The 12566-nt window shown below is 47.1% G+C and overlaps 3 protein-coding genes across 3 annotated transcripts; 2 read left to right on the top strand and 1 right to left on the bottom strand.

Annotated features, from left to right (window-relative positions):
* Positions 1-278: 278 nt before the first annotated feature.
* On the top strand, positions 279-1364 carry FOXG_16692 (uncharacterized protein; the record flags this gene model as incomplete). Its single annotated transcript, XM_018396714.1, has 2 exons — positions 279-990; positions 1072-1364. 2 exons carry the CDS (start codon positions 279-281, stop codon positions 1362-1364), a joined length of 1005 nt encoding a protein of 334 aa, XP_018257451.1.
* Positions 1365-2578: 1214 nt separating this feature from the next.
* Positions 2579-3713, top strand: FOXG_16691 (uncharacterized protein; the record flags this gene model as incomplete). The annotated part of the gene is made up of 3 exons (XM_018396713.1): positions 2579-2793; positions 3139-3533; positions 3709-3713. 3 exons carry the CDS (start codon positions 2579-2581, stop codon positions 3711-3713), a joined length of 615 nt encoding a protein of 204 aa, XP_018257450.1.
* Positions 3714-8076: 4363 nt separating this feature from the next.
* FOXG_16690 (uncharacterized protein) lies at positions 8077-10173 on the bottom strand (the record flags this gene model as incomplete). Its single annotated transcript, XM_018396712.1, has 2 exons — positions 8077-8635; positions 8690-10173. The coding sequence occupies 2 exons, from the start codon at positions 10171-10173 to the stop codon at positions 8077-8079; spliced, it is 2043 nt and encodes a 680-aa protein (XP_018257449.1).
* Positions 10174-12566: the final 2393 nt, after the last annotated feature.

Raw genomic sequence — 12566 nt, 5'->3', positions numbered from 1 at the left:
ATCTCGGCCTGACCTCCGACGAGGAAAGACTGGTCTTCGCCAACTTCAACATCGACAATCATGGTCTGCCAGCGTCTCATCGCCCTTCGTCATTGCTGTCCCTGTCGTCCTGGCGCTGGGCATTACATGGGAAGAAGAGAGCAGCTAGGGTCAACAGTGAGTTCGAAGACTGGCTCAAACGCACGAGGGAGACATTGGAGGACTTTTGGTGGCCATTACCATTCCTGAATAATATTCCCAACCTGGACGCCCTGACGTCCGATGCAGATGCGAGAGAAATGGGCACGGCCCAAACCGCTGCCCTAAGAAAACTTCTTCTCAGCGATACCACCTCAGCAGAAGACCCAGTAACCGACTGGAGTGCCGTCAAAGACATCACCGCCGTTGCGGGAAAGGCAGTGGGGACACTATACGGCCAGACAGTCCTCGTGGAGACGCTGAACTTCCCCCTGGACGAGGACGGCCAGTTTACCGAGCTCCTTCACAAAAGATTCTCGAAAATCGTTCAGCTTCTCAAAGCGCAACAGGATCCCGATTTCCGCGTTCTGCAAGGGCTCAAGTACGCGAGCAACATCGGCGAATCGAAAGGCGAGCTAAGGCTTATCTCACACTTTCCCGTTGCCTCTCCGCTCCACGTGAAGACCCTGCGACAACTCTATCGAGACGTTGCCTTGGCGCAACGACCGTCCTTGGGCCTCCGGTTCAAATTGTGCAGCCAGCTTGCGGAGTCCGTCTATCTCCTTCACTCGGTGGATTGGGTGCATCACGCCCTACGGAGCGATAATGTGTTGGTGCTCTTACCATCTCATACTCCCAGCCGGGAAATTCTCCAGGCGTCGGAACTTCGTATCTGTGGGTTTGAGGCTGCGCGGCCCGAGTCTGACACCTCAATGGGACCGTACGACAACGCGATCGCAAGGAACGTGTATCGACACCCTGAGCGATGGGGTACCCCACGAGAGATGTTCCGTCAGAGTCATGATATTTACGGTGAGTGCCTACTATTACTCCCTTCCTCAGTCGCTAAAAGCTAAAAATGGCACTGTTTTGCTAATTTAGCCATTTTTGTAGCCCTCGGTGTTGTGCTTCTTGAAATAGGGCTTTGGGAAGCCGCAGAAGATTTGATCTCGAGGTTGCGGGATAGTCAAAGAACACCAAAACACGTCAAAGCACTCCTGCGGAGCCAGGTTGACGAGCGACTGGTGCATCAGTGTGGCGACATATTCGCCACCGCCGTCCGTCGGTGTCTTGAGTGGCACTTCGACGTAGAAGTGCCATCTTCTGCGTCGGATCAGCTGCGCATTCACAGGGGCCTAGCGGAGCAGGTGGTTAACCCACTGCGTTCGCTTAAAGAGGCTGTATGAATACCTAGTCCTACACACACACACATACACAAGTCTATTACGCCCCGTAGGCCAACGCCCAAAGGGCTCTGAAGCTAAGATTACATACATATCTCTAGTAATTGCCTTGCTCTCGCTAAGCCCATGAGAATCTCGCCTTGTTCTTTCCAGTCTAATCATCGTTTTTCTCCCTAGTAACTAATGACCAAATCAACTCTACTAGAGTTGATTTTATTGACCCACTTTAAACCTAGTGCACCATACCAAAATCAATTCTACGTAGAATTCATTTGTTTTATGCCAAACAACCCAGGGTAGAATTGATTTTTACAAGGGGGTAGAATTTAATTTCTAGACCCATCCAACAGGGAGTAGGCTTGAATTTCGCAGGGGGTAGACTTCATTTAGACCAGGGTCAATTAAATTAATCACAAGACGCGTAGTTGGTGAGAAGGCGCGAGTACGCGTAATTTACAGTGTATGTTTACCAGTAATAATCTTCTTAAATAGGTTATAGAGATCTTCCTCTTAGCCAAGACCGAGATATAGGGAAGCATATGCGTAATTGCAGTATAACAAGTTTCTTGCTAATGAGGACAATGGACCCTAGTAAGCAGTCTCAATCGTTCAACTCAATCTACCCATTCGTTATTATTCCAGAATATCAACTTCTAGCGTGCAAGTTATGCGGATTTGCAACCCTACCTAACGAGGTCAACGCGCACCTCAGGACAAAACACAACAACATTGCTCTGGAGTGTCGGCGCAGGTTGGTAGAGCAGGTCAAAGCAATCCCAAATCTTCTCCAAGACCAAGCTAAGCTTCGACTACCACGCATACCGATTGAACCAATTTCTTGCCTTGCTGCACCGAGATTGGACGGACTAAAGTGTCGGAAATGTGGCTGTATGTTCCGCCAAGCCCAAAAGATGAGGCTCCATTGTACGAAGGAGCACCTCTGGAAAAACCCACGAGACAGAGGAAGGCCAATATCAGGTCTGGAGCCGTCTGCTGAGTTACCATGGATCGAGGGCGTCGCCTGTCAACGGTTCTTTCCTTCTTGAGAAGGTAGCAGATGGTTCGAGGTCCTTCAAGATACCGGAAAATCGAAGAGAGGGAAAAGACTCACAAAATCATCTCGGCCTGATTTGAGCAAAGACGTCCGAAGCCTTAACCGTGAGGCGCGTACCCATCTAAGCGTTGTGTTAGAGCGAGAGGAGAATTATTTTTACCGGATGAATCAGCCACGCTTGAGTGCCAAGGACTTAGGCAGCGATGCTCTTGCATCTACCGGCCTATGGCCAGAGAGAACTCAATGGCGGGTCATCTTTGAGAACGCTCGACGTGACATCCTACGAGCAATGACGAGATTACCAGATCGACATTCATTGATGTCAGACTATGTTATGGCACAATGGTGCCGGCAAGGGGATATATGTATTAGGAGCTCGTACGTGGATGAACAGAAACTATCGTGTACCATGAGGGCCTTAGACTTGGTGATAGATCGCTGTGAGAACACAGTCCGTTACACCAGTCGCACGCTCTTATGCTGGCTCTCGAGTCCGAAGCTTCATGTCTATCGCGAAAATCCATTCTGTCTTGTGGCGGAGAAGAGCAGCGAAACTAGATGTAGGGTACTTCAGAAACGTTTTCTTGCCTTCGTTATCCGACTTCATAGGATGTCGAATGCTCTGCAAGGAGACGTGGCGAACGTTCGGTTAAATACGGTGCTTTTTGCGAGACTGGAACGTTTATGGAGTCATAAAATTTGGAATATGTTCGATGTATCTAGGGGACTGTGGCCCAATTTTGGGAACTACCTCTGCGCCGAAGAGACTTCTGCCGCCCTGAATGAGGGCCGGTCTACTTCGGCTGAGTATGACTATAAAGAGAGTACAGGCAATAACGATGAGGACGATCTCGACCCAGATGGGGATGATGATGATGGTGATGGGGACTGGGACTCAGAAGACGATGAACTTGACCATGATGACTCTGCATATGGCAGCGCTCAGGCCGAGTTCAGCCGGGAAGCCCATCCAGAACTACAGGTTCAAGCGGATGTTGAGCTCGATGTTGCGGCCTTCGATGAGTTCCTGGAGCTGCTCTATGAGGTTTGCCTTACTCTGTGTACGGAGACCTTCATTGCTGGGCAGCCCGGCTCCACGCTATTAGTTTACTTCAGCGGTATTCTTGGTTTCTCTAAAGACTGCCAACACTTTTTGCTTGCACGACAGTACTGTCCACAACTATCTGGGCTCATTTATATACAGCGCTTATTGCTTCTAGAACGCGCATTGCCATTGAGGCCATATCACACTATTGGCATCCCACAACGGCCACATACACAACAACTCGAAAGGTTAAACGAAATTCGAGCGGATCATATGGTGCTAGGTTCAGAGCCTCCACTTGCTGAGCTAGTCAGTCTTCGAAACTTTGGTCGCACTATAGCTCGCACTGAGCCACCGTCTATTCTTTTCTACTGGAGTGATGATGGGGAGACAGTTTCTAACGGAAGCTTACAATTAACTATGGATAAGTTTCGTGAGCTTCCAGAGTATTTCACTTCTCGAGCGGAGGAATTATGTGGCAGTCTTATGTATGGTCTCGAACCTGAGATCGACTTAGCGTCAGTCAAGGATGACTTGGCGAATTCACAGAGCGGATACTGTTTTGTCAAGCATCCCGCGAACGGTCTTGAGTCGGCATATAAAGAATTACTGATCCGAGCCTATTCCTCCAGTAAAGGCGCCCTTGCCAGAGACGGCCACTGGAGGTGGCCTATCGTTATGTCATACCTTAAACAAGTGACCGAACTGGAAGAGATGCTTGCTGGCGGTCTCTATGTGGAAGGCGGCTCGTGTCCGCGAGTGCGTGAGCTTTTTGCTCTTGAATGTGAGAACGGACCATTCACCAGTTGTGGAATTTACGTCTGGGGTGGTTCTGTGGTGTATGTCGCACGACACCACAAAGCGAAACGACAAACAAACCGCGAGTTTTATGTGGTTCGCTTCCTGCCAGCCAGATTAAGCCGGGTTATGTACTTGTACCTTGTCTATATCCGGAGATTGGCCAATTTATTACGTCGAGAACAGGTTGGGCACTCTGAAATTGTTCAGAAGAACTCAGATGAACGAAACGAACGGCTTCTTTTTCATGTGAATGGAAAGGCTTGGTCTACTTCTCATCTTACCGAGATTTTGGTCAATGCCACTTCAAAGACCTGGAACCAAGCTATCAATGTCCGCTTATATCGCCAACTCGCCATCGCTATTACAGAGAGGCACGTCCGCGAGGTGTATACCCCATTCAATAGATACGATGACCTGAGCAGCGGCGCAGATAGGAATGCTGTGTTTGCGTGGCAAAGCGGACATCGTCCATTGCAGGGCTGCTATCCAACCAGGCGGGGGCATAGTAAGCCATTTCCGGAGAGCACACCAATTTAAAGGTGTCGAACTCCAACAACTCACGGCTTTCTGTGCCGGAAGATCATTTGAAGATCCATGCACGGTGCCGCTGCCAAAGAATGGAAGCAAGCCTATCCCAGAGCTTCCAAAATGGAAGGCCTATAGCTGCAAACACTGCAACTATATAACAATAAATCGCAAAAATATGTCATCCCACCTAGTCCTACAGTCCAAAATCAACTCTACTAGAGTTGATTTTATTGACCCACTTTAAACCTAGTAGGGTTGATTATTGCCAGGGTGTAGAGTTGATTTGACATTGTTCCACATATAGGAATAGTAGTGCTGATCAGAACAGGGGTTTGCCACTGAACGCGACGCGTCCTTTCGCGTAAAGTGCTATAGGGAAGGTAAATCATACTACTAGATGGTCTCGTTGTTGATTGAAACACAATCGTCATTCACATCTCACTATCAAGGCCCCAGTCACGATGACGATTAACATGACGGCTTCGAGCTTGCAATCCGGACCATGCAGTGCAATTCATCCCTACGTTCTTCTCTCTACATACCGCCTTCTCGTGTGCCAGGTTTGTGAGTTCGCCTCTGTAGCCGATGAGGTTGCTACGCATTTGAGAACACGACATTGCGATATACAGCCAGACCGTCGACAGGAGCTGGTAGAGAAGATAAAACAGATCCCGAATATTCTCCACAGTCGGGGCGACCTACGTCACTATTTACAGTACCCAACAGATACAATTCAACCCATCCCGTGTCTTGCGCCGCCAAAGCCAGATGGTTTGAAATGTCGTACTTGCGGCCATATTGTTCGCCGCGTCCAAAAGATACAAAAACATTGCACTGAAAAGCATCAATGGATAAACCACGAGGCAGGGGAAGACTAGCACCGAATTGCCCCGTATCCGCTTACGAGCTACCGTGGGAGGAGCATGTCGCATGTCAACGATTCTAGCCTACATCTCTATGGATTCACTCACTTTCGATGAAAGTGGACATTTTGCAATGTCATTGGCTGATAATCCTTGTATTAACCCCGCATTCCACTTTCACCTGAAAGAGGGTTCTCAATATATATGCTCGGAGCAGAGTTTAAGCCAAAGTGGTGATCTCGCTATTTCATTGGTCGACTTTGCTTTTTTTTATTAAAGAGTTTCGACTTTAAGCTATTTAAATGACCTAAACGCGTCAACGCGTATATAACGTGTATCCTAGTCAGCTACATGTTCAGGCATAGGCGCTCTGAGCAATTGGAGAGTTCTATTACTATCACCCTCTTAAGCCATCTGCAGTATCGATCCTGAAATCGAGATATCCATATTATAAAAAGACCATTCGAGAGTAGTCAAACTGATCGTGTCGCGGTTCCTGGAACGAGCGAGATGACCCCATGGCCCTAACATACCCGCTGGGCCGAGCTGTTCCGTAACAGATCACTCGAAATCATTACCGCCATGGCTAAGCAACCAGCCTTACAAGCAAGTAGAAATTATCTGCTTAGCCAGGGTCCCCTTTATGGAGCTCTGCCGAAACTGAGGCCTAGCTGTAGATTATCCTTTATAGGCTAGACTTGATGTTCAATAAGGCAAGAGCTACACTCGATTGTATGCTATATATCTCTCGCTGTTGGCTAAACATATTTGCGAAAGATGCTTTTTGGCCGCATGGCTTTCGGCTTATACTAAGCTTTAAGCGATATTTAGCAATATAGAAAAGATTTATCTGCTTTATATTTCGCATTCTATAGTACCTGCCACTATAACGCCAGGAAGTATATAACTTACGTCTAGGATCCAACAAGGTAAAGATAATACAGTATATACTGTACTTGGTCGAATAACTATAACTAGGAGGAGATAATTATATTAGTAATAGCTTAGACAGCGAAGATAATAGGCCCCATGTCGAGGACTGGCATGATAACTGCGAAATTCCTTCTAATCCTGAAAATCTAAATACAGATAAAGATTTCAACGAAAGCATAAACAAAAATATTAACTCTGAAGAAGATAAGGAAGTAGAAAACGATTATATATCAGACTGTAAAGGAACCGACTTCTATCTTCCGACTGGCTATTAGCTGCAGCTATCCAAGGCCTTATTCCAGCTCTTAATAATATTCTAGACATATTAGGATCCTGCTGGAAATATGTTATCTTCGGCCATAATTTACTATATTGCTATTATAGGTATATAATAATACACTCTCGCCTTTAATCCGGCGCATAACTCTATATCCGAATTAGCAGGGTTGATTTAGATTAGCCGGCTCTTATTCCTCGAATATGCCCTGCCGGTCTATAGCTATACTACACTAGTCTATAAATAGCCATGCCGTGATTATTATCTATTGCAGCCTGACCGCCTGGATATAATTCGCAAGAAGTACTTGATCCGAGGCTGTTATACCCCATTTAGGGAAATCATTAAGCTTAAAGCTTTTGCTAAGTTAATTATTAAGAGAGAAGGTATTCCAGGAAACCTTTCCTGGGATCTAGACGGGTAATCATTCACGATCAGATATAACAAAAAGTTTAAGCTTTCTGAATTCTGCGTGACCTATTTAAAAGCCATCAAGCTTATGCAAGAGCAAGTAGACGAGATGATGCTAGGACTGGAAGTAGATATCAACATAGATAAGATAGAAGATAATCTTACTTGCCGAAAAGCTGGATGGTCTTTTATCCAAGATACCAAAAACAAGCTAGCGGATTCAGTGACATTCCGAACTATGAGGAGAGCTTGCCTGTCACGGTTGATATCATGGTAGCTCGAGGGTGCGATGGTCTAATTTCTAGACTAGCGCAGGATCTTGTCGAAAGTGGTATACTGAAAGTCCCAAAGGCTGGCGGAAATCTTACTGGAGCATCGATCTTGTTCTAATTTAAAGTCTTGTTTTTAAGGCGAGAGTACTATTAAATCAGAAATGCCTTTCAGGTGTGAAGCGAAGCAATAGTCTAATTAACTCTTTTATGTAAACAAGATGCACGATTTGACTGCATTTATTAGTTAGCTATGGTTGTAAGTGGCTTCGACTTCATTTCTTCCTAGGAAGGGTCTCCAGCAAGCTGCCAAAGGCTGCCCCGCCAAATTTCCCAGACAATACTCTATAATGACTTCTACTGCTGCACTAAAAATTGCTGCAAGAAAGGATACTGCAAGAACACGACCAAAGTTTGTAGCGAGAGAAGAAAGTATTAATAAATCTAGGAGGTGTGAGTGAAGGCCAGTGAAGTCCTATGCATGTGACACAGGAGCCTCCCAGCGAGGTTCAAGTTGCGAACCCTGTCGTGGCTTTAAACAAGATCAACATGCCGCCACTCGGTGTGCTTCGCAATAGCCGCCCCATTCATGACTCCATGCACATAGGCCTCGCCAATAAGACTAAATTGATCCGTTTCTGGTTCCAATCTTCGCAGGACGAGCGGCGAAGGGCATACAGCCAACACCCATATCTCATCTCCCGGAATTGTAGACCCCGAAGCGTGAGCTAGGTGTCCGCCAGCCGTGAGTGCGATGCATCGGTTAAATATAGTGCCTGACAAGATCATGAGGAGCCCTGATCCGTTGTCGAACACCTTCGCCCTGAAAGCGTCGCTTTCCTCCTCGGATACTGGTATATCGTGCTCTAGAGTGGGGAGAAATCCTTTTCCCTTGCAGTAAGTTCGGATAGTTTCAGTACCTTCGACAGCGCCAGGATATCTCTTGGCCAGCGTGTCAAGACCGCACCACGACTCGATGTGCTTCTCTATGGATTCGGCGCCATTCTTGGCAAATTCCCTACGGACAAAGCCTAATGCCTGGATCAGCAGAACATCTCTGAAATGCTCGGTTCCGACGAGCTTCGATGAGCGGCTCGACAAGTCTTGATCATGAATCAGTGTTCACCAAAAGGCTTCAACCGCTGACTGCCCAGTCAAGGGGTAGGTGTCTTCCATTTCCAACAAGATTCCGACCCATTTGCCGAATTTCCCGTACTCTATCTCGTCGGCTCTTTCTCCTATGGCCTGGACCGGGCCAAGAGGAAATCCCCTGAGTTTCAGCGTGCCTCCCCGGACGCCTGGCAACAAACTCCGCGTTAGCCCCTCAATGTGACCGCCTGCCTTCACGGGTGTGACAGATTTGAGTTGAGGGCCGCTGATAGGGTGACTGCTGAGAGGCGACGAGAAGTCCGGGCACCATGATGGCAGCTCTGTAGAGGAACGCTGTTCGGGATCTTTGACAAGCGTGAGCAGTATCAGCGTGCCAGATGTCTCGAGGATCTCTGTTGCCACACTGTGAAAGACGTCGGATACACTCATGTCGTAACTGGGGCGCAAATGCTCCGGCATCTTGAGATACTGAGTGCTGGCTATATGTCGCACTATCCCCCACAGCCCGAATACACTATCTCGGGGATCCGTCGCTTTGAAGCCAATCGTCCAAAGCAGAAGCTTTGTGAGAACCAGACCCACCGTCTCTTCTCCGACTCTCTCTGACCCATTCTGAATCCCGGCTGTGAAGTCGACTAACGGCAACAACTCCTGCCACAAGCTCTGGTCTCCGAAGCACCACTCTCGCAGTATCTGTATCCTTTCGGCCCTGAAGAGAAAGTTCCCTTCAAGCAGATCGACGTTGCGGTCAATTCGTGCAAGTGCATGAGAGATCGCTATACACAAACCACTTACGTGCAGAAATGCTGCCACCGTTCCGAACTTATCAAACGCCATTATGCTGTCGCCATTGATGACGCCAACTTTCTTTGCGAGAGCGACCTCTTGGATGACCCATACTCTGCCAAACCAGCGACTCGCGTATACATCCATGAGTGCTTCCATTTCCTCGTTTGTCAATAGTTCCAACCCGTACCTGTCTTGGATATCGCCTATATCCAAAGTGAAATCATATTGCTGCGCTCTGATAATGCGACTGACTTCGCGAAAGGCCACTTTGTAGATGCGGTCAATCACCTCAAAGCCTAACTGCAATTGCGGAAATGGCTTCCCTAACCAGATCGCTACAAGACTAGCGTTGCTGTAGATCTTGTCCATGATCGCTACTTGGACTTGGCGCTCCTTTGTATCCTCCTGGTTGATGCATAGAGCGTCGATCCATACTAGCTTTTGCGGGTAAAACTGATAGAGATGCTCAAGGGCATCGTGTAGGTTCGGCTGGACCTGGTAGTAACGACCGTTCAACAAGATTGGATGCGTCTTAATCTCTGGCTCGCTTGGCGCAGGTGCCCTTGGAGGTCCCCATGTGTATGAGAGGGCATAATAGCCAAGAGCTGTCGCATCACGCAGTTCGTGCGTGCTCAGGGTGATGCTTAGAATCTGAGCATCTTCCCTTTGAGTGCGGTCGATGGATGCGAGACGAAACGACGTAGATGTCAAAAAGTCGATGTGTGCCGACATCATGGAGGCTGCTCGGGAAAAGTACCTAATTCTTTGGCAAGAGTTTAATAGAAAATTTGAGGGATTAATGGATCTGGATTTGTGAGTGGAGTGAATCAAGTCAGCTTAAGATTGACCCAAAGAAGTTAGCCAGAGTAACATAGTGTCCCAAGGTTCTAATACCCCCCTGCTTCCAAATATCTCATCTCTTTAGTAGTGTGGGGTTTAAGCTAATAGAAGCGCGAACAATACTATAAGTAGTTTATTGGTTCTTTACTTAATTATGTAATAAGTTTTAATGTGATAACGTGTATGATAAGCGAGTGAGCCAGACAAGCGAGTGAGCCACATATCTTAACTTTCCAAATGAAATTCGCAATAAAAACACCACAACCTATCTGATCAATTAAAATTAATCGCTATACTATTCCCTATTGACTTCAATTGCCTCCTGACAGGTCCTTGCATTATGCCCGGTCTTTCCGCAAATACTACACTGCCGGACCTTTGCTCCTTGTGACCTTCCGCGACCACCTCTCGAGGCTTCAGCTGTTACCTGCGCATCAATATCTATCTGATCAATTGCTTGTGATGCTTCCCCTATAGTTAAAGGCCCTTCTTTTTGTACCCTAGTCCTTTTTCCCCTCCGGCGTCGCCCTACTATCTTATTTTGTTGTTCAAGTTGTTGATTCCTATTATGTAGTAAGACCATCTTATCCATAAGAACAGTTGTTGCCTTCTCAAAATGCTTTACGGCTTTAATTATTGACTCAGGGGAGCTGCTCTTATGATTTCTGATCCTTCCTTGCAGATACTTGGAGTGCGATTGGGCCTCTAGTACTGTCTTTGGGGTCCTTGCAGTCCAAGGGGTCGATGGTATTGTAACCTCTACGGGAGGCGTTGGAGTCCGTAGCTGCACATCAAGCTTCGAGATGACATTTTCTGGGTCAAAGGGAGCAAGTCCAGCTCCTCTAAAACCTCCCTTAATATTGCTTTCTGTAATAGCAGCTTGGTGGGCGACATGAAAGGCAGGAAAGATCTCGGTCTTGGTAATATGGGTTATAAAGCATCTGATCAGATGCTCTATTTCTCGACCGTATGCCTTTTTCAGCGGCCCAAAGCACCCTACGTCAAGAGGCTGAAGTAGATGAGAGGCATGAGCAGGCATACAGAGTGTGATAATCTTGTTCTCCTTGCAATATTCCTCGAATTCGACGGAGTGGTGACTTTCATGACCATCAAGGATCAAGAGGCGATAGCGACTGTTCGTTCGCTTAGCTGTAGCCTGATCAAAATGCTTTAGCCACTCAAGGCCCAGCTTATTATCAGTTCATCCTTTCTCACTCAATGCAATAACCCAATCGCCGGGAAGGTCGCATTCTTGGTACCAATTGGCGAGGTGATCCTTACCTGCACCAATGATAAACGGCGGGATCGATTGGCCTTCCGCATTAATCCCCTCGATCACAGTAATCCATTCGCGGTTTCCAGGCTGTACTTGCTTTGGTCTTCCTTGCCTATAGGAGCTTGTAACGACTGTTCCGGGCTCAATTACGCCCATCATAAAGCCGGTCTCATCAAAGTTCCAGATATCATCTGATCGGATACCATATTTTGCGATTGTATTCTCTACGAGCCGAAACCAGCCACGAATAATAGTCGGATCTTCGCATTTAGCTCTCTGATAGTCATATCTCCGAAATTGACGTGTCTTTAGCTCTGGTTGTCGCTTAATGAAGTTATAAGCCCAGCGCTTGCCAACAGGTGGTATATCGCGGTTGGCACATAGAGAATTCGCGATATCTTCCACATACGATAGTCGCGAGGGAAATCCTCGCGAATCTAGGTCTAAAATGAATTGGACTATTATCTGCTCTTCCTGATCAGATAGTTTCCGTGACTTTGTGGGAGTATCACGCTTTGAAAGAATGCCATGCTGGCGGCGACCTAAGGTACTACGGTTGACATCGTAGATATTTGCCGCCCGTCGGACTGTAAGTTTAGGGTTATCTTGAAGGGCCTGAAGGGCAAGAAGGATTCTAGCTTCATTTGAGGACTGTGGCATATTTGTTGGTTGAGATATAGCTGATTGAATTATAATGTTGTAAGGTGAGGGATTTTTGGCTCACTTGCTTGTCTGGCTCACTCGCTTATCATACACGTTAGGAGTTCTTCTCTGGTTTATATCTCTAGTAAATTTTATCTAGGACTTTGAACTTTAAATCTAGGACTTTCAGACTAACAGTCTGAATCCTGAAGATAAGGGGGATTCCCAGTTTTCCAACAGAAAGTCCTCCCGAGACCCTTCATGTAACGGATGGGGGACCCATGACGAAGCGGACCAGTAGCAAACAATCTTGAAACTCAGGCACAACGCCACCAAAAGCAGATTACATGGGCAGATGAGGTTCCCT

Source organism: Fusarium oxysporum, chromosome 15, assembly GCF_000149955.1.
Source record: "Fusarium oxysporum f. sp. lycopersici 4287 chromosome 15, whole genome shotgun sequence".
Taxonomy (NCBI): Eukaryota; Fungi; Ascomycota; class Sordariomycetes; order Hypocreales; family Nectriaceae; genus Fusarium; species Fusarium oxysporum.
Note: the sequence above shows the minus strand (reverse complement) of the source record. Positions and strands in the feature narration are given on the sequence as shown.